The following is a 22,508-nucleotide window of genomic DNA, read 5'->3' as shown; positions in this document are numbered from 1 at the left end:
ATAAAGAGGCGCCACAACCTCTCTGTGACTCATAAAACATGGAAAATATTCTTTGTCCACAAGAGATGATGGTTCACACCAGCAAAATAGTGCTGTCTCTCTCTCTCTCTCTCTCTCTCTCACACACACACTGGTATTGTTGGTTTAAATATGAGCAAAGTCCATCAGTACAATGGGAGTTGTGTTTACATGCCAAGTGATGATGTTGCTACGTACAGCAGTTTTTGGACTTATCCCACCATCTAGTGGTGGCAAGTGGGCTGTTACACTCTTACAGGAGGAAGCAGATATCGTATGAAAAAAACCTGAATGGCAAGGATTGTGTAGAATACTTAATTGACTTTATTGTCTCAAAATGAAATATATTACAAAGGAATAGTTGTATGAAACTGTATTGGCACAACATGATGAAAACACACAGGAAAGGTGCTTAGACTGAGACAGAGGTAGAGACAGAGGACACAAACATTAAAAGGTGTGTACATTTACAAATGACTGAACACTAAAGAGGAACATTCGATTAAATATTTAAGATTAAATCTGTAGCACCTTATTCATTGTCAGCTCACTGACTGTTTTACATCACATGATCCCCATAATCGAACCAGGAATTCTCAACTTCTCCATTAAAACTCCACCTGCAATATTGAATGAAATGGAGTTTAATGATGGAATGCGCAACTGATTACATCTTCCTCCTACGTGGCTCCATCCTCATCCTCCTCTGGTTCTGGCAGGCTCCCAGGACATGGCTCCATGGTAACAGCGACACCCATGCCGCTACGGCCAACTGGCATGTCAGTGACGCATGTCCATTCATTCCTTTCTGGACAGTAACACTCGATGCTGGCCAGGAAGCCATGCTGGTTAAAACCTCCTAAATGGGCAACGCACACACACACACACACACACACACACACACACACACACACACACACACACAGAGTAAATTACATTTAATAATTTTGTCTTTACACATTTCAATCCATTTTCTACTCCTTATTCTGTTAAAGGTCGCGGGGGTGGAGCCTATCCCAGCAGCCTTCAGGCGAGAGGCGGGGTTCACCCTGGACAGGTCACCAGTCCATCACAGGGCCAACATACAGAGACAAACAACCATTCACACTCACAGTCACACCTACAGTCAATTTAGAGTATCAATCAGCCTCGTCCCCTCTTGATGTCTTTGGACTGTGGGAGGAAGCTGGAGTACCAGAGAGAACCCACACAGGAACAGGGAGAACATGGAGCAGGGACTCGAACCCAGAACCTTCTTGCTGCGAGGCCACAGTGCTGACTACTGCACCACCGTGCTGCCCGTCTTTACACATCTGATTTTAATATTTGGAGATTTATTAATAAATCCATATTTTAAAACATCACTTTTTCCATCTATGTTCGATGCAATTGTTCTTGTTCACTGGTACTTCTGGATCTGACTTTAATTCTACCGTGTGTAGAATTTAGGAAGGCAAGGAAAGGAACATTTCACACCAACAGGGTGAGAATATAATATTCATAACTATATTTACATTTGTGTTTAATTACTTGAAACTTAAAACCAGGGCTGTTGTTAGCTTTAAATGTGCCTTTTATAATCACACAAGGAGCTGGTCCTCTTCCACTGTGTCCACAATGTTTGTACAGCAGAGAGTTCAAAATTGTGATAAATGTAGGAAAAATTGTAAATAATCCCACAGGAAATAGTGTTTTAACCTTCGTCCTTGGTAACTGCAATATTTCTGTGCAGTCACAAACAAGAACTCTTCTTTCAGGCAACACATAATTACACAAACATAAGCCGTTATTTCAAATTCTTCAAACAGCAAAGACTAAGTAATGCTTACATTTTTGCAATGCATTTTATGTCCAGTCGCATTTTTTGGGGTATCTTTTCTGAATAAAATAAACATTAAGTGGCAGTCGACTGAAAATAATTACATTTTGAATGACCAATTATTTCACTTTCGGCACCGGTTTATTTATCAATTAGGAATTCAACACTGAATCAATTATTTATTTCATCTCAAACATACATAGTCATTTTTAATATACAACAGTTCCGCCTGCACTCCTGAGCGATAATCAGAATTAATTAATTAAACATGCTGTACATTTTAGAGTATGCTTACGCAATAACATCCTCTAAAAAAAAGTCTTTCTTTCCTTCTCTTTCAAGGACATTACGCTGCATCCCTGCTTCTTCAGACAGAATTATTGCATAATTGTTATCCTATTATTACATAATGCAAACCTGCTGAATAACATTGCAATATACATTCCTGTTTGGTTCTCCACAAAACTGTGCTTTCGTCACTGATTTAGAAATGTCTCAGCTGAAATGTATATACTGAAACTAGCATAAAAAAAAAACAGCAACATTTCAGCAGCATTATGAACTGTGACCTTAAGAAATTATATTTAACTAATGAAAGTATTTGCAATAACACAAACCATCCTTCGCAAAATGTAAAGTCAGTTGGCAACATTTGTGTAGTACTGTTCAAAATAATAATTGTGGGGTTTTTTGTTGCTTTTCTGTAGTTGTTTAAATGCGTCGGCTGACATCAGGATTGTGACTGGATTGATGGCACAGCCCTGCTTGACGTGCGCAAATGTTCCTCTTATAGCCCCAAAAATCTTATCAGTGTGGTCACTGTGTGAAACCTGAGGGGAACAACAGGACTTTTAGACTCGTTGTTCTGAGGGCACATAGGAATACAAGGCCACTGAAATGAGTGTATCAGCTTTTGCCCCGTATCTTATCAGGACGATGGCAGCCGGACAGTCAAAACAGTGTCCTGAGAGACGTCAGAGAAAAGTCAACCTGAAGAAATCCTTCATCAGGATGGTTTTGTTGTGCTTTGTCGGATTGATTGATTGGCAGTAACATGTTACAACTCTTAGTTTGATCCAAATCTTACTGAATGTGTGTTAAGCTGGTGAAAGGTTGAAAAATAGTTTCACTTCTATGTTTGTGCATGTTCATGTTTGTGTGATGTCACTGACCGAGCACGAAGATGCGTCCCTGGTGGACAGTAACTCCGTGTGCGCTGCGACAGAACTGCATGGAGGCCCTGGGTTCCCAAATATTCCTGGCTATGTTGTAACGCTCTACAGAGCACAGCTGGCTCCGCCCATCATAGCCTCCTACAGCATACAGGTAGGAGTTGACACACACTAACCCTGCAAAGCGAGAGCAGGTCAGGAAACACATGCACACTTGTGAAACAACAATCATAACCCTGTTTTCTCTGAACTCACCCAGTCCGCTGCGCACAGTACTCATGGGTGCCAGCTGGATCCAGGTGTTGGTGTCAGGCTGGTATTTCTCAGCTGTATTCCAGCGATTCTGGCCATCAAACCCTCCCACCACATACAGAGCCCCCCCACATGCTGCCACGCCGGCTCCCAGGCGAGCCACCGCCATCGGGCAAACCAAGGACCAGCGATTGGACTCTGGATCCCATCTGCAACCCAGACAGCACTTAGCCGAGGAGTGAAAATCTCTTTTAATAGCAGAATAATCTAATTAGTGCTCCCATCCTGTTTGTACTGAGACGAGGCCGGGTGTGTGCAACACCCTTCTCAATCTGCACCAGCCAGTCAACTTTAAATGGATTAGGTTAAGCTGGCAACCGCATTTGGACACATTTGATGAGCTTTATTTAAAGCAAAATAGGTTGTAACACCAGTAAGAGCACACAGAGATGAGGATTCTGCTGTCTGGAAGACGCCCAGGCTCTCGCTCTCCTCAGTCTCTCTGCTCGTATCTGCGCACGTTTCCAACGGGACGGATCTGGTAATATTCGTTATTTATGTTTTTATCCAGTCTCAGTACAGATGGACGTAAACCAACAGTGAATTGATATTTCTATATCGAGGAGTGCTCTGACAGGGGCTGCCCAATAAAATCGTTGCAGCAGTACACTGCAGTTTTTTTTCTCTCTCCATGGTACTTTGTTGATATTCCAGCTCCTTTATCAACATCATATTGCGATCAAACTTGTATTGTGACTCACGTTGCTGCAGTTCTATTTCTTAACACTGGAAACAGTGACGTATCATTTACTTCATTTCAACTCTCCTTAAACAGGCAGGTCCATGAAGAATCGATTTTATTTGCAGAGACGGCCTGGCAAGAGGACAATCAGATGTCTTTGACGGTAAATGTAAAAGGGCCAACCCCGCCCCCCCCCCCCCCCCCCCCCCCCAAAGAACAAGAATACAAGTGACAAAAGAACTTATTCTGTATGCATTTTTCCATAGGATGCTATGGCAGCTACATTTAGAGGGTTTGGTGTAAAAGTGCACAGCTTTGCAAATACCATTCTAATGAACTGGATTGGGAATTTTTAATTGAGTTTTGACTCAATTTGCCCATTGAGTCATGGATATAATATGCTTTACATGTTATTAGATTACCCAGGTAGTACAGATCTAATTGTATTTTCATCTTTATTTTTTATTTTGCAATATGTGTCACATTATATTGCGGCATATCACGGCAAAATCTCGTTGCGGCACATGTATCAGAATACATATCATTTTGTGATATCCTCAGACCTCCACCAAGACCAACGGCCAACTCTTCTATTGTATGTAACTCAACAGCTGAAGCACAGTGTGCATATTTCATGAGTCGTTAGAAGTACTTCAGGAAAACATCGGTGGAAGTTGCAGGTTACTAGCTGCGCTTGTACAGTGATTGAAATCAAAATTTCACCAAAAGAAAGAAACTTGCCAGATACAGAAAAAAAAGAAAAAAGACTGGGCTCTTTCTTGACCCATGCATCACTCCTCAACCTGGTGCATATTCAACCAGCATCGTAGTTTTAGTGTAACTCAACATAATAAATGAGGTGCCGAAAAGGGCAACTGATGCTCACAAACAACCTGATGTGGGTAGAATAAAAATACGGACTATGCTTTGTTCTTCTGTGTTCTGAAAGGTAAAAGAACAATAAGCGGACTCAGGATGAGCATTTCTGACAGCAGGTTCACCGACTGGTTAATGATTACAGGGTTGTTTGCTCAGTCCTTGGCTCTCGCTGTATTCCAGCTGTCAACTGCTGAACAGAGGGTGACTGACATTACATCACCTGCCCTCCAACAACGACTAAACACCCTTGAGAAAGGCACTTTGACTCGATTCACTTCTCAGGCCAATGTGCTGATACGGACCCCTGCACTCTCGACCCTGCAATTACTGCATGTGCGTTTAAAGGGACACGCTCTCAATGACAATAACACGTCATCTTAATTTAGCAGACTTGAACAGAGAGGCATAATCTATTCAATCTCCTTCATGTTGCTGGAGAACGTCGCCTGCAGAATACCGAAATCTTAACTCTTTCGATAATTGGGAATTAAGACAGCACAGTTTTAGACATTGAAAAAAAAAAAAAAAAAACGAACAGTATAATACAAATAATTATATCTCAGACTTCAGTTTTGTTTTCGACCGTCTAGGAAAGATAACTGCTTGGCATGCATGGCACTGAGATGTAAAGCATTCCCAACTGTGTCTACATTCCTAGGACATCTGTCTCAACATGTTTTTGAAGCGCTTGTGTTGTTGTCTAATTTGCCTAAGAGGAATACCTGCAAACTTCTTCACTGCTCTTTAGCTTGAATGGCAGCTATTCATTTTCTATCTCTCATGTCTGAGGTAACTGCACTTAATCTGAGAATGTGCGGGGAAAAAGAAGGAGAAAACCTGCACTCATTAGATTCATTCCGGTAAATAAGTCATTACACTCAAATTACTCCTCGAGTGCCTGGTTAAATAAATAAATCCTTACACACACACACACACACACACACACACACACACACACACACACGCACAGACACACACACACACTCTTGAAATGGCTCACCTCTCTACTGTATTGTGATGTGTGGAGCCCTGGGAGCCACCTACAGCATAGATGCAGCCGTCAACAACACCAACTCCGACCCTGTTCCTGGGGATGTTGAGGGAAGCACGCTGGCCCCACTGGTTGGTCATAGGGTTGTAGCAGCAGAGGGAGCTAGACTCAGTGTTGTTTTGGAGTGACAGGTTTCTGCCACCAACCTGTGTTCACAAAACGAGGCAAACCCAGGTGGGATATTAAAGGAATACAGCAACTTTTCTGAGAAATATAGCATCATACCCAGAGCCTTACAACATGACAAATCCCCTTCTCTCCTCTAGATGTGCAGTAGGAAGTTGAGACCCTCAAGAGACCAGCTGAGTGCTAGTTAACTTAGCTCAACGAATGGAAGTGAATGGGCAGATTAGCATATCTCAGAGGTCAAAAAATATTCTTCTCCAAAAGGTGTTGGCCTGCATTAACAGAACTAGGATTGCACATTATTTTGAATCAGCCATAGCAAGAACTACTTTCCTGAGCGCAGAGATTTGATGGAACGCCTCAAAACTTTGGCCCACAAAACAAAATAACACCATGCTCGTGTGCGGCTAAAGAAGCGACTCAAAATCATGGCTGACTTTGTAAAAGTCAATGAGGATGATTACTTCTGCACAAACCAAAAACCTAAAATTTATGGATGGAGGTATGCCAAGACCTCCAAATCACTACCATTCAAAGTGCTGAGCTAACTAGCCATCAGCCAGTCTCTGGTTCCCAGTTCCCAACTGCACACACAGATGAGAGAAGGGTATGCATCTTTTTTTTCTGGTTCTGGAGAGGATCTATAAAGAGGTTTCCTAGTACACACACGCTCAACCTGGACCTAATTATTGTACATTGTAATAAGCTACATCATATGTCATCTTGGACTGTCAAACCAAATACAAGACTATCCAAACTATGACATTGTTTCATGTTCCTAGCCAACCTACAGTGTAGAGCAGTCCAAAAAGGGTGCAGGCTCCCAGGCCGCTACATGCAGTGCCCATGTCCGCCAGATTTAACCAGACATTCCTCCTGGGATCATAAGCTTCCATGGTGGCCAGTGAATGCTGACGATATCTTAACAGAGAAAAGTCAAAGTGAGTCAGCAGAGGATCAGGCAGACAAAGAAAGAGTGTACACAGAGTACCCTCATAAAAGATACTTCTGTCCTTGAGACAGTTGTCTCTGGCTTCAGACGAGCCAGTTACCACTACACAAGAGCACAGCATATTAAGGCTTCTTCAGGGTTAATGCAGAGTACAAACCAATCAAATGTGCTACATGTGGTGTGACCATTTAGGGATTAAAAAAACAACAACACTATGTTGCAATGTTCTGTGGCTTCTTAGATGATTTACTGCCTTCAAGTTCATCTTTTGATCAGCACTATCGTCTCGCAACAGGAGGAGAACCGTGCTTCTGTAAGTCATTCACAAAATAAATGTGTGCCATTTTTCATTCTGTCTTCAGGTCTCAAGTTTACGCCACAGGGACAAGATATGAGCCTCTATGAAGAAGAGTGATGTACAATTGGTAGAAAATGATGTCAATGTGGAAATTTTTCCTTTTAGAAGTAAAAACCAAGAGTCTGGTACTGATGAAGGCGTGAGTGCTGAAAAGCTTCTGTTGTGCTGACCTGCTGCCCAGTTTTCATCAAAAGACCAGAAAGGACATCAAGAGTGCTGGCTTTTCTTCCTCTTCTCATGGCTACCAAACACCCAACAGGTTATTTTGTGTTGGGTGTGCTTGCTTTTTGATGTCTTTTGGACAATTCATTGATAAAATATATAAATGCATGCTGGTACACAAGAGTTTTATGGCACAAATTAGTTGATATAAATCCCTTATTGCATCATGTGAGGAATGGTGCAGAATGATGCATTCATGCTTCTCTGCTTTCTTCATAACAAAAGTATATATGTAACTGAAATGATGTGTTACTGGTAAAAGCCACAAGATAAATACATCAAAAAAGCAAAGCAACAAAATCCAGGTGTTCTGTTGGCAAATTATTGTACAAAAAAGGTGAAAAAAGTGAAGCCATGTTAATACTAATAATCAGGGTGTGTTAACATCAAGTATGTCCATATGAATTATGGGCTTAATAACAGGATTGATCCAAGCATGTCAGTAAAAAAACCTGGGTAGATGACTCCTGACAGCCACTAGGGGGCAGATAGATGGAGCCCTGAGGTTATATGCCTTTTAAATTAAGTAACTCTCATAAAACAAACAGAGGATGGCAGAACCAAGCTCACTCTATCATAACTGACGGCCTGTTTTACACTGAAGCATGTGTAAATGTGAAGCAACAACAAATGAACAAAGAGAAGGTAATAGAAGTCATGAGATAACTACCCGCCAGCCACGTAGATGAGCTGCGTTCCTCTGAGTGGTGCAGGAGGAAGCTTCCTTAATGTCATATCCTGGAAGATTTTAGAAAGGAAGTCCTTACAGGAATTAGCCTGCAGTTGGAAGAAAATGAAAACTTGGTTGATGTAGAAACAAAATAACAAAATCAAAATCACGTGAGCATCAGAAACAAATACTGGATTTCAAATGACCTTGCTGAGGATGGGGCAGGACAAGAGCTGGTTCTTTAGAAACTTAGGAGGGAGGGCATAGATGTGGACAGCATTCAGGAGGGCGTGTAGGTACTGGGCTCTTCCCTCCATATCCCAGCGGACCCAGTCAGTACAGGCTTTGTACACCTGATACATGAACATATCACAACATATTCATTTGTGCTTTAGACTGTGTATCTGGACACAGCAGAACAATGGAATTAAGCATGAGATGAATACTTGGTGATATACACCTAAATTTAAAGTTCACATATGAATTTTATTGTGCGAGGGCCGTTTCAGTGGCTTCTGTCTTTTCTGTAACTGCCATGGAGGTCAAAAACCACAAGTGTCTCAATCCAATTAAGCATTTAAGCCAGCAGACTTTGATTAAAACATGTTTCTTGTGTGCCTGCCTGTCAACTTTTAATTAGTTCTTTGAAGACCAGACACACCTCAGACTCACAGAGCACTTTGATACTGTCCTGACTGATGAGCTCCAGCAGCTGGCAGTGAGAGAGGCTGAAGAACTCGTCTTCTTTAGTCACCTAGAAAAGAAGTATTCGTCAGCACACACTGATACTTACACATGCCGGAATACTGGAGAATATTATATGTGCATCTTAGTCCATTTTTGAGCTTTAATTCAGTAATATGTACATAAAACTGGAAACAAAAAAGGTTTTGAGCTTTGAATTCAGTCACTATCAAGAGTTACAGTTCTGGTTGACACGGCTACACCTGTAGTTTCTGGGGGTAACAGCAAGTGTGGTTTATTATGACCATTTCTAGAATTCTGAGGTCAGCAAAACAAACTATTATTTTATCCAATATGTGCTTGGGGGATTCTATGTTTTTGCCCCCGTAACCGCCGCTGCTCATTGTTTGTGTCCGCACTGTAACTCAAGAACCATTCTACAAAATCCTGTAAATCTTCACACATGTTTTCAATAAGTGTGTGTGTGTGTGTGTGTGTGTGTGTTTTGGCTTATGTGATTCTATCACGAGACAGTCTCTAGTTCAGCATGACAGAGATAACCCAATTGCTTCACTTCCTGTCTATAAGTCTAATTTGAGGGCTAAACAACATCTACAGAGCGTAGATTCAGAGTTGCAGATTCACATTCCATTTGAGTGGTTGAAATCACCTCTACTGTGCTCCATACATGTGCGCATTAGCTTGGCATACCTGTTGCTGTGTAAAATGCAAGAGTAACACAAAAATGCTTCCATTCAACACATTTCACCTAACTTGACTAACTTTGACCCTGACATTGGGTGTGCATGTACGCTTTATTTAATATCCTTGCAACTCACCTCATTGAAGTGTGTGTTGATATACTCTCGACTCTTCTGGTACAGCTCAGTGCAGCCGATCTCCTCAGCAAAGCGGGCGATGCCAATGACATTCGCCGGCTCCAGGTGCTTAATGAGGAAGTCACAGCAAGCCTTGGCCACATCCTCCATCTGATACCTTGTAGAACAAGAGAGGATCAAGGGAAAAAGATCATAATTACCTGGGTATTCTCCACTGAAATGTAAACTATGTTGGTAAATATGTTTACCTCATGGCAGCCAAAAGAACATGCAACACACACTTCTCTCCAACGGTGATATTAGAAGTGTAGGCAAAGTCAATGAGCCTTCCCACCACCTGGGGGCAGACATCACGTAGCGTCACCTCTGAGGCATGACACTCTTTAAAGCTGCTGGTAAACATGGCTCTAAAATAGGGGCTGCAGGAAGCCAGGACCAGCTTGTGCACCTGAAAAAACACAGATTATTTTGATATGAATATAATTGCATACATTTTACCAGTGGAACAACCCTGTAATCACATCCGTTGTGACTGAACATGTCATAAACTAAAAGTGCACTTCTTCTCAAAGGTCCCAGTAACTCTACACTGAAGTTACACAGGCAGTTTCAGGGTCATGGAGCAAAATATCTATGTTTTCTGTTGAGTTAAACTGTGTCAAAGACTTTTTGAAAAAAGAAAATTGTGGCCCTGAGTTCAGAAAAGTATGCATACCAGTATTTATATAAATGCATCCTCAAAAAATGATCAAACTAGGCGACTGGACTCAATCCTCTTGTAAGTGTAGACGTTTCGCCTCTCATCCAAGACGCTTCTTCAGTTCTGACTTCAGCTTCTTGGATGAGAGGCGAAACGTCTACACTTACAAGAAGATTGAGTCCAGTCGCCTAGTTTGATCATTTTTTGAGGATTACGATGACCTGGATAACTGAGAATATTCACAAATATTTATATAAATGCAGCACATCAATAAAAGAAGATTAAGTCAAAAATAAACAACTTAATTTGGTAAGAGAATTTTTATACAGGCCATGTTTCCTGGGTGCGTCAGGGGAAAAAAAAAAAAAGAAAGAGAGCAATGATTTGTTATATCAAGGGCTGCAGATGAGGGATCAACCAGTTTGTGTGCATATATAAGAATGCCCGACAAGCAGTGCTATTAGGTCTGAATAGAAACCAACTGCGTACTGAAAATGTAAGAAATATCTACACACACAACAATTTTTCAGTCTTTTATTCAATCAGCAAATTGCTGGTGCCCAGCGCACTGACGAGTTTAAGGATCTGGGTTCTGAGAGTCTAGGGTAGAGAGACTCTAGAGAGAGTCTAGCTAACATTTTGATGCCTGGTGAATCTTACTCAGAGTCACAGAACTAAAATGACAGACTAGATAACCGACGCCTGACTGTGCCCTTGACACAGGCACGACAAGGGATGAAGGGTGGTGCATGCAGCAGGAATGCAAGTAGTGTGTTAGAGATCAAAGAGATTCAAAAGATAACCCTGAGATCAAAGGAGCCAGCACAAGAGTGCAAGTAATAAAAGTGGTAACAATTAGCATAATGATTTAACTTATTCATGCATTTGGAATAATAAACAAATGGATCCCACACAAAGTGAGAGAAAATTGCCTTTTTGTAAGTAATGATGTCAATTTTTCAATACTTTTCATTTGGATGCATGCATATGTATTTGTACGTATATACAAATATACATAATAATAATTAGATATTAAGTAGGAGGTTAGATTAGATTAATAAGGAAGCAATGAATGATTTATGGAGAATTGGTGGGATTAAAAAATGTTTTGTGTTCTCCTTTTTCAAATATGTTAAAATCATCCGTGTTTGAGAATTTATTTTATGGTTTGTATTCTTTCCATACCCTACATAAATGTTTCATCCAATCAAGTTCAGAGGGCGTCTCACCTTGAAGTCGACTGTTCTCTCCTTGTATGTGACATGAAGCACCAGGTCACACAACATCTCATGCTGTCTGAACTCATCCATCACCTTCAGGGACTTTGAGGCATGGGTCTCGACTGTGTAGTCCAGATACCCAGACCCATGCATCGAGGGAACGGCTATAGCTGAGAAATCAGAATCACGTGTAGGACGTCTCTTCCTCATTGGGCATTGCATTGTGGGGGTGAAGAAGAGGAGAACTCCTGACTTTTATTTCTGTTTAGCTTTACAATCTTCTTTCAGTGTTTTTTAGTTCTTTTCCCATTGAAGTTAAAGTTTGAGTTTTAATTCATCAATGTGAAGTTCCAGTGAGCAAATGTCCCAAGTTCCTCCATTTTTATCCATCAAACTAAACAATCTATTCAGTAAGAAGATATTTCCCAAGAAACTTTCCTATCCACTGGTGATCCTGGCGGGAACCAGGAGGCACAGCAAGCAGTCCGGAGGAAGAGTCAGTCGCTGCATGAACAAAGCTGAAGTCATGTTTCTCGGAGCAAATAGGGAGGGTAAACAAACTCGCAGGCTGATGGTGAACCACATAATAATCCCTCATACGCAGATCCAGGCTCCAACATGACTGACAGCAATTGCATCAGGATCAGACAGTTCCCACAGCGTGAGTCAAACCATGATCATTAAATGGCTGTTGGTCCAGATTTTACAGGGTTTGGGAAAGAATCTATCCTGACATTTCAGTGAGTCCTCTGCAATTTAGTGTTCCACAGATGAAGGGGAAGTGGTTGGCAAATGTGTGTTACTGCACAGTCAGACATCTACTGGCATGGATGTCTCTGTCTGTTGTGATGATTGTCCTGCACAGAAAGGAAACAAAGTTAGCACAGAGGAGATGTTTTGTCGTTTCGGCTAACGTTAACAGAATCAAAGTTTCATATGAATGTGCTCGTTTCCTGCTGTGTAAGTGGGAGTGTCGTTGTTTCACTTCCTTGCTGTTGAGTGAAAAGACATCCTCAGTTGAAGTGCTCTGCGCCTTCACTTTTGCCCATTGAAACAAAACAAAAAAGTCTATTTAATGATTTGGTGAAAAGACATAGTCCAACGGTAAAAAAATCAAAAAAAAAAAAACCAAGATTCTTACATTCCCTGTGTTCAAGTATAATTTTGTCCATCTTTTCCAGAAACAGACAGGAAGACTGATACCCTTCTTTGTGATGCAATAGGGAGCTAAGCCCAACAGAGACCTGCTGACCACAAATGAACTTAGAACAAAAAATGTTAGCAGATGGGCAGGTTAGCATACCTCTATCCTGCCCCCTCAAGTTTTAAAACCTGTAGTTCCTCCTCTATGTATTCTGGTCCACAGCTCTGTAATGGGATCTTAGTTTGTCCTGCAGAGAGCCATGATTGGAAGAAGCAGCTTCTCAACTTCTTGTCATCTCAGCCACAAATTCAACCCGTCTGTACTCAAGCAGTGACACTAACATTGCTCAGTCAACACTGAATTTACAAAACAGACAGAAGCAACTGAAACAACATCAGACTCCTCCAGGCTGCTTTTACCACAATTGTGTACAAGCCTAAGATACTAAACTATGTTGCTGTTTTGACAGCACATTCACTTAAGAAGAGAAAAAAATAAAAAGGCAGATCCTTATCTCCTCACATTGGGAACAGGATCAAATGAATTCACCCAGGTCTGAAAAACCTGTGTGTGTGTGACCACATGGATATATTTATGTCTGCCTTGAAAATGTAAATGTAAGGATAACTCTGAAACTCAAAAATAAAGAGAATGACTTTCATGAAACGCCACACGACATCCAAGAGCTGGTCCTCACCTTCAAAATAAGCCTCTAACTTTAAGAACAGGCACTGCTTGGCTGAGCAAGTCACATTTAATGAGTCATACAAAGTGACTGCAGATGGCAGCAGGCAGACAAATATTAACAGGGCACATGTGTCACATTGCTTAAAGCAGCAGAAGGTATGAATGATTCCAGCCTCCAGAAGCTGTTACCACCAACACTTTCGCAATTGAATTCACATCACAATAATTTCAGCGTGCCCTTGTGTTCTTTGGGTGGGCAGGAAAGCCACAACTACAAGTACTGTCAACCTCCTGCTCATCTCTGTGCCGACAGAAACTGTCTGACCAAATATCACAACGTGGCAAAGCTTAAGACAGAAACAATTGTTTATGAGTGACGCAACAAAAGCTTTACATCTGCTAAGGTTCACACGTACCCACTACTTTTCTGAGTAAACAACACAGAGTTGAACCCTCAATAAAAGACTCCCTGAGACTGACATTGAAAGATCTAAAGCATTCCATTCAGGTACCGGTGTATGATGAAGCTCCTGACGCTCAGTTTAATGTAATTATATGGGTTTAATGTTGCCACTGTTTTTAATAAAGCTCAACTTACTGTTCAACTAAAATGTAACAGTTGCAGTTGCATTTGCAAGTAGTGAGTGAGCAACGCTGGATGTCTCAGTCTGTTCTTCATATGAACGGTTCAAGATTTTGGGCAAATAAGGACACACCTAGGTTAGTTTAGCTTAGTATTCAAAAGAGCGGGTAATCATAATTTGATCAGTTTGATCCAATTACATTTAAAAATCCTAAGGAGTCTCTAGATTTAATCATTTTTTATCCCTGTTTAATTTTGCCAAGGGTTAATCTGGTTAGGCACACAGAGGGTTACTGTGCATGCAGAAATATTATACCTGGAAGTCAAACTTTTTTTTGGCTTAATGCACCGATACTAACTTTTCACTGAAATAAATAGGACCCCACAAATGCAGCCTACTGATATATCCTGCTCTCAGATGACAAGATAAATGATATACCACACTACTTGACATGCTCTTTCCCATGTATCCACTCAAATAAAAAAAAAGAACTGTAAAAACAATTTAATTATTTTTCTTGGCCAGACTCAGTTACTTATGGTTTGTTATCTCCCAAGTTAATAGGTGTTAACTAGCAGTAGTGACCGAGAAAGTGATAGAAATGATCTCCCAAAACTTTATGACAGTATGTTACAGAGTTGTGGCTGTCAAATGTACTGAGAAAATTTCGAATACTGACATTGCCAGTGATGTTTAGTGGACCAATAACAGAACACTGATTTAATAACACCAGTAAAACCGTGCTGGAGTTTTGTTTTAACACACTGTGGCTCCATATAAGAAAATTAGCTTGTAGCTGTGTCCCTGAGGAGAACTGAGCAAAACGCTTGGCCTTTCAAACATACAGAAGATGAACTCATACACAACAAACTGTCCAAAATACACAGAAACGGCTCAAAGACAGAATGTTTCTACTCAGTTGCAGGATCTTGATGACAACAAGGATAAAGAGACAGTTCCTTAAAATTCCATTTGAGCACTCTTACACCATGTTTATGTTTGAAATACTTAGACGTGTCTCTTTCCACAACACAGAGAGACATAAAATAACAGTATGTCCTACAAACATGAAATCTCTACATTACTTGCTGTTGAAGCTCCGAGCCGGACAAACCAGCTCTGGAGTAGAACAGTAAGAAAAAGACATTTGCTAAGCTAATTCAGTGCATTCAGGGACTCCCCCAAAGAATCATCACACATCTGCAGCAGGTCCATTTTTAGATTGGAAGTAGCGAGCAGTGACAAACTCTGACCCTAAAAATTGTTAGGGGTATTTATGAACTTGCAGGATTTGTTGGATATGGTTTTTTTTTTCCTTCTTCTGTACGTAACCAGATTATTACGGGTTTGTGAAGGACTGCAGCTTTGCGGTGTTGCACAATCAAATCTGTTGAGCCCTGAGCTCCCTCACCTCCCCGGCCTACAGTCAGACAGCGTGTTTGCTGGTCATATGACCAAAAGAGAGAGATGGAGAGGGAGGAAGGGCAGTACAGAGAAAAACGGGCAAAAGGATTGCGAGCAAAATACAGCGACTACAAGAGAGTAAAAAGACACTACATCTACAACAGTATCACTTCAAGGGGGGAAGGGCGAGAAAGGGGAAGATGTAAAGTGTTCCAGAAAGACCCATACAGTTCTCTATCAACACAGCTTGTTCTTTACCCTCCATCAGTCTTTTCAGAGGTAAACTGTGAATAGCTGTGTAAACATGGGATGCTGAACACGGCTGCTATATGAAGCATTGCTCAAGCCTACAGGGACACGATGACGCTTGTTTTGAGCAGTTCATTCATTAAAACAAGGTTCGTATATGCCTGTTTAACCAAGGTCCTGACCAGAATCACCTCTAGCGGTGGTGCTGTTTGTCCCTGTCAGTTATATTTAATAAATGGCTGTTTGGAAGGGTGGGTGTTTATGGATTTAAAAAATAAAAGATGCTTAATATGTAGACAATGTGAAATAGTTTAAATGTACAGTAAGAAGAATGTTAGTAAAGTTGATTTGGTGCAATACTTCTATTTCAAGTTTACTAAAATGGCCTTGAATAGCCCTGACGTACTGTATGTTTGATAATTACACATAAAACTGAATGACAGCAACTCGAGCTAATGGAGAAAATAAACAAGATGGTGGACCAAACTCACCAGAATGTTTTTGTGGGTTTTCATTGGCTTTGAATTTTTTTTTTTTTTTTTTTATAAAAAGGTGCTGAAAAATTAACTGTGCTCCATTCCATAAACCCAATGAAGACTGTAACCATCATTTTGGTTGCTATGATTTGCATCTGCTAGCCGAATCGCTAATGCTAACAGCTAGCTGATACAACTGTTCAAGTTACAGGTAACATGGCACATCATGGCACAGATGGGTGATTCTACAATTTCACAATTCAGTTCCTCATAATGATAATGCACTTACTAGTCATTCAGTTGAGTATCGTCCTGCATCTCTGACTCAATCACAACTCTAACTTAACTTAATTGCTATCCTAAAAAAATATTTGAAACCGACATTCTTAAAAGATGCCCTAATTACAAATAATTGTTAACAAATAACAAAAAAATAACATTAAGTGGGTCTGATGAGAATTGGTCTTTTAAAAGACACTAAAAATAGAGAAAAAAATCTTGGTACAGTTACTTTTATTAGGAACACTGTTTGGCAGAGGGTTAACCATTTATAGACTGTCTGTGCTGGCGGAGGTCAGACAGGACAGCCGCAGCTGCAGCTGTAAACAATGACGCGAAGGTGACTGGCCTGTTTATTCACCTTTAACCTCAATATACAAAACAGGACATACAAAGAGAGAGAGGAAAATGTCGCTTAATCTTCAAAAAGGAAAACAAACTTTAAAAAAAAAAACAGTTGTCTAAAACTGCTGAGCTGCAGCGACCACGCGCCTCCTGCAACGTTTTGTGACAACCTCTTTTGCCTCGTCATCTTTTAACCACCCTAGAAGCTGATTGGGGTCAAAGTTTACAAACGATATCATTTGCTTTGAAGAAAAACTCCTCAAATGAAGACTGAGACGAAACAGAAAGCTGTTGTAAGGTATTACAAGGTCACAAAACTCAACTATCACCATAACAAACCAGAAAGATGTCGTTATTTTGTCACAATAACATGACATGATCACATTCTGTCAGCACGTGATTGAATCTGAAAGATAACTCACAACATGTGTTGCATACCGAATACACTTAACACTAGAGAGGTACTACAATTTTCCAAATGCAGCTTCTTGAGTAACCACAAACTCCACTTATCAGAAACACTAAACATGCACTCAGTTGATTTATCACCTAACAAAGGAAATTCCTTATCTCTGGTAGAAAGTACGGGCTAAGAGAGAAAACGGATGAATTATCACGTGTCATGAAAATCGTAAGAAATGTGGAAAAATGCCTTGTCATTCAACACCAGATTTCAACAGCCAAGAAGTAAATCTACAAGTTGCAGGGTTTTGTTTTTTTATGCTGTGAAGCTGAATTGAGTGGAAACTTGCCAACGTGCCGAAACATAAAACTAAAGAGTTGAGACGGACAAATTAAGTTTACTACATTTTGGTACATCGGTTTATATTTTCGTTTTCCTTAACACATGTTGATGTTGTGGGCAAAATGTGTAATGTAAAATACTTAAAAATGGAAATGACAAAAAAAAAAGTAAAGGTATCTGTAAAGTATTGAACACCTCTGAATGAACATTTCTGAATACTTGATGGTTTCAAATTTCATTTGAAATCTTACCTGATTAACTACAACCTTTAAAAAAGACTGCAATATTTTTAAGTCACTTCCAGTCAAAAATGCACCCCCCCCCCCATTGAACATCTGAGCTTCACGGTGTTGAATGACGGATGTGCAAGGCTGTTTTCACGTTCATTGTTGACAGCGTAAATCCTTTTCATTTTAACAGACGGTCCTACAAAGCAGGATTTGTGACATCACAAATATTCTGGAAGTTGAGCCACAGGATCTACACAGGCACAACACTTGAATCCTCAAATATACAAATAGCGTTGGATTTTACAGAAGAGTAGGAGACATGTATCCATTGGAAATTTAACAATAGTCATGAAACTCTACATGTAATCGAGATGTTTGTGTTTTTTTTAATGAGAAATAAGAGTATGTATGTATGTATGAACCCCGCCTCGTGCCCAATATCAGCTGGGATGGATGGATGAGTATGTAGCCTCTCAAGGAGTGGATGTGGTGATCTTAGAGATGTTTTTCTGCACAAAAAATGTCAAACACACGTTGTAATATTTAGGAAGATGTTTGTACACATTTATGGGTTAGGGGTTGTTTAACTGGGCTGCATGAAGACTGATCATCATTTACACCAAACATGAATCCCTTGTGTGAGCCTAAAATGCGGGGTGATGAGATTTCCTTCAGGCTGTTACAGAAATGACACTCGGATTCACTTTCAATAGCAACAACTCTCTCCAGTCAGCCATTTGTACGTGAATCAAAGACTACGTAGAGAGAACAATTCTCTTCTGGGCTCCGTACGCTGCTGAGGAAATGAGGCGCAAATTCGACGACTGAACTCCCAACTACGGCAGGACTGCGTTAGCGTAACACGACAAATGTCACCGGTGACACAAACACGACAACCATGTTTGAGACAGAGCTTTCCCCCTCCAAAAGGGCGAGTCTACTTTTATAAAAATGAGGAGACGCTTTAAAAAAAAACAACAACCCAAAAACAAAACAGCTACTCACCGTGAGCAACTCCTTCACAAACAGCTGTCAACAACGGCACGACAGCACAGAAAAGACCTCAAGAGAGTTTAGTCCACTTCTCCGGTGTTAGGCTGTCCTGTCAGGCGACGAAAAAAAAGTGTCATTACAGCTGATAAGAAGTGTAAAATGTGCGGAATGGAGCGTCACCGCCGTGCGTCGCCGTAGGCTGGCGTCCAACAGCGGAGAGGTATTTCTGCATCAACATGACTCTGCAACTCTCGGCTACGCTGCCAAGCGTACATGGCAACAAGTCAGGAGGAGCCGCGGCGGCAGCAGTTTTCAAACTGAAACTGAACATCGACCTACGCGGTTAGATAACCGTGCCGCTCTGCTGATACGTCAAAAAAAGAGAGAAAAAAATAACCCCTCGTCCATTCTCCCACACATACAGTGGAAAATATCTACCGGAAATCCCCTTCACTGCATGCCCATTGAGAATAATAAAACACTGCACTATCTGCAGATTTCACTTCCGCATTTTATACGATGAATCATCTCGGTTGGGGTGACATTTTTAACAGGAGGTGAAGTCCAGTTATGAAACTATACTGGGGACAGCTGTAGAACAATACAGCCGTATAACAATGAGCAGAACATAGGTAAAAGATTTCCTTCAGGCCTGTATGAAGAATATTCTTGAACCTTCTTAAAGAGTGCACATAAATCGAACTTCCAACCCTGGTACCACCATAATCCAATTAAAGCTACTATCAGTGATGAGCAGGCCCCGCGCTGTAGAGGGACGGGAGGTGAAACATAATCTTATTTGGATTTTGCATGGGGAAAAAACATTTGCAAACATCACTTCCTGTGTCCATTGGATGTCTCTAGAAACACACTGTCTATGCACTATGTCGCTGTGCATCAAGTGAAGACCTCCCAGCTGAATTTTGAGGTAAATCAAATGAGGCTTACATCCGACTTACTCCCTTATACCATCTGATGTGGTCGATTCCCTCTTAAAATCTGATTTTCTCTGAGCTCAGAAATAATTTACACTTTCACTAATGAACTTGAAAATAGTCTTCCATGATAAAACTATCCAACATTCTACACAGAGAGGTTCAATCATTCAACTGTGGGAACAAGAAGAGTCAGGTGTTTTTGACTGGAGGGGAAGTTTAAAAATTTGAAGGTTTAAAAAGATTTGGTCAACTGACTGCCTTCCATAGAGGTACATGCTTCATACCCCAAACAAAAGGGGGCAGCATGTCACCATTTTCCAGTTGCTCAACCCATTGCCTATCAAGAATGTACAAAATTTACAATACGTCAATGTATCCAACTGGAGAAAACTGCTGCGCTACAATCTTCACTTGTGCCAGAACACTGTTTCTCCTCATTCCTATAAAGAGCAAGAAAGCAGCAATGGCAAAAACATAGCAAAAAGACTTTTGAATTTTTAAGAAATGTAACTGTTTCTCCAAATTCATGCAAAAATACTCCTTAGGCTGCAATGTCTAAATGACTGAAGGTTTGCTGGTCTGACTGAATAACTAAAGTCAGAGTACAATGAATTCCGTCAGTACAGGTTCAAAGAGGATGTTGTCTTTCCTTGGATGACCCTTTTGTTCCTCTGCTTGGAATAATCATCTTTTCTGCACTTTTTTTGGCAATGTGGTGTTTCTCCTGAGCCAGTCAAACACCGACCAGACTGCAGGCCCACCTTGATACCGTGCCCATGATATTTCTTACTGGATGTGACAGGATACACCCTTGGTGAATGGCTCCGTTGGCCGAATTAAAAGAAAACAATACAAAAACTACCTACAAATCACTTTTGTACTTCATTCTACTCCATTCAGACGTGTTTAGCAATTTCATAACCTTTGAAATGCTTCACTTTATATGCGCTCCTTCAACAAGTGATAATTACACAAATTATAACACAATGATGCGGATTCTCGTGGTTTAGTTATGAGTTTAATCCGTCTATCAACTGTCAGAGTGTGAATGCAACATGATTTCTGCCGAACATTATTCATATTCCTATCAGTGAAACTAAAGTGCACGCTCCGAGGTAGCTGGGTGTGGTTTTCTACAGTTGCATATTTCAGGAGTCAACCCAGGTGACTAGGCGAAGTCTGCGTTTTATTACAGCAACACGGTAGTTTGTGCTTGCTACACTACGCCCAGCAAGAACATTGTTTCAGTTTCTGGTTAAAAGAAATTACAACACATTGATGAAATGACAATGATGTAAAAGACAGGGGGTGATTCAATGAAGCAGACGACTACAGTGAGACAAAGCATCGCTCTCTTTTGTTGAAACTTTGATGACTAAGTGAAAGGATCACCCCTCAGTTCCTGTTACATTGCTGGATGTATTATTTTATTCTGCTGTGAGGAAGCAAAATATTTCATACATTTCTGTTTGACTCTGACAAACAGTGTTTGTATGCTAGATATCAAGGACAGACAGGTGAATATGTTTGCTGTTCCACTGGCCTATCTCCAGCTGGGATAACCTCCATGAACCTGAACTATCTTTATGATTGAAGCTTCTCTCATGTAGCAATGAGTTACATAATAACTCTCAGTCATAAGCATGACTCAGGCGTTTCTACTGCACCGTTCAGTACAATCATATTTACATCCTTTATTTTGACTCTTGTTATATGTTTGTTGTCGTTGTTGCAGCTTACAAATTTGTTAATCTCAAATTGTTTTCTGGTTTAGGATGGCGTCGTCTGCAAATACTCGTAGTCATCGAAAAACACAGTGTGCATCTGATGTCCCTAGAGGCCAGTTGGAAAGAGAATATTTTACAAAGGTGACCTCAAACCAAATGTAAAAAAAAAAAAGCCTTTTTTTTTTTTTTTGCTATGTCATACAGATTAACCCCCTACTTTAATGGATTCTTCCATGACCCATGCAAGAGCCCTCCACCAATTTTGGTGAAATTTGGCTGCATACAAATTTGTATAATTTGTAAAATTATACAAACAACCTCCTCTGGGGGGTCATAAAGGGGAAAATTACTCTTTCATTCTTTCTTTTTTTTAAAGTCAATTCATAGTGAGTAGTTTGTTTTTCTTTAAAAAAAAAAAAAGTCTGTGAAGGTGAGTCATGTGGGATGATTCATGCTGTGTTGTAGACCAAGGAATTAAAAGTGCGGCTGAATTAAAAGTGTGGCTGCGTACAGGAAAGTCTGTCATCATGGAGCATTTGTTTTACTTTGAACATGGTTGATAATAATCCATCCATCCATCCGTTTTCTTCCGCTTACCCTGTTAAGGGTATCGGGGGGCCTATCGCAGCCTTCAGGCAAGAGGCTGGGTTCACCTCGGATGGGTCACCAGTCCATCACAGGACCATCACATATAGACAGACAACCATTCACACTCACAGTCACACCTACAGTCAATTTAGAGCATCAATCAGCCTCGTCCCCTCTTGATGTCTTTGGACTGTGGGAGGAAGCTGGAGTACCAGAGAGAACCCACACAGGAACAGGGAGAACATGGAGACTCCACACAGACAGATCCTGTGATGGAGCCGGGGCTCGAACCTTCTTGCTGTGAGGCGACAGTGCTGACCACTGCCCCACCGTGCCGCCCTTTGATAATAATTCAAGTAGAATTGCAAGGCTGCGTATTAACATGTGCAGTGATTCTATCACTGCTTTATTTGAA

General features: G+C 40.8%; 1 protein-coding gene and 1 long non-coding RNA gene across 3 annotated transcripts; one reads left to right on the top strand and one right to left on the bottom strand.

The window, feature by feature from the left end:
- Positions 1 to 315: 315 nt before the first annotated feature.
- Positions 316 to 19,288, bottom strand: keap1a (kelch-like ECH-associated protein 1a). 2 transcript variants are annotated; one of them, XM_086182558.1, is made up of 12 exons: positions 18,853 to 19,286; positions 11,714 to 12,561; positions 10,033 to 10,232; positions 9,785 to 9,941; positions 8,923 to 9,015; positions 8,468 to 8,614; positions 8,262 to 8,368; positions 6,851 to 6,980; positions 5,883 to 6,079; positions 3,265 to 3,470; positions 3,010 to 3,186; positions 317 to 877 (listed from the first exon to the last, which is right to left on the bottom strand). In XM_086182558.1, exons 2-12 carry the CDS (start codon positions 11,924 to 11,926, stop codon positions 699 to 701), a joined length of 1,806 nt encoding a protein of 601 aa, XP_086038684.1. In that variant the 5' UTR covers positions 11,927 to 12,561; positions 18,853 to 19,286; the 3' UTR covers positions 317 to 698. The 2 variants fall into 2 exon arrangements, with proteins under 2 accessions (XP_086038683.1, XP_086038684.1); XM_086182557.1 differs by having other exon boundaries at positions 316 to 877; positions 3,010 to 3,470; positions 18,853 to 19,288.
- On the top strand, positions 3,683 to 7,518 carry LOC147246372 (uncharacterized). The gene is made up of 3 exons (XR_015109752.1): positions 3,683 to 3,802; positions 4,097 to 4,166; positions 7,374 to 7,518. It is a non-coding gene; the product is annotated as an uncharacterized LOC147246372 (long non-coding RNA).
- Positions 19,289 to 22,508: the final 3,220 nt, after the last annotated feature.

This window comes from Aulostomus chinensis, chromosome 17, assembly GCF_037954235.1.
Source record: "Aulostomus chinensis isolate RoL2024-O1b breed Wild chromosome 17, RoL_Achi_v1.0, whole genome shotgun sequence".
Classification (NCBI taxonomy): domain Eukaryota; kingdom Metazoa; phylum Chordata; class Actinopteri; order Syngnathiformes; family Aulostomidae; genus Aulostomus; species Aulostomus chinensis.
The sequence above is the reverse complement of the archived record's forward strand: the minus strand, read 5'-3'. Positions and strand labels throughout refer to the sequence as shown.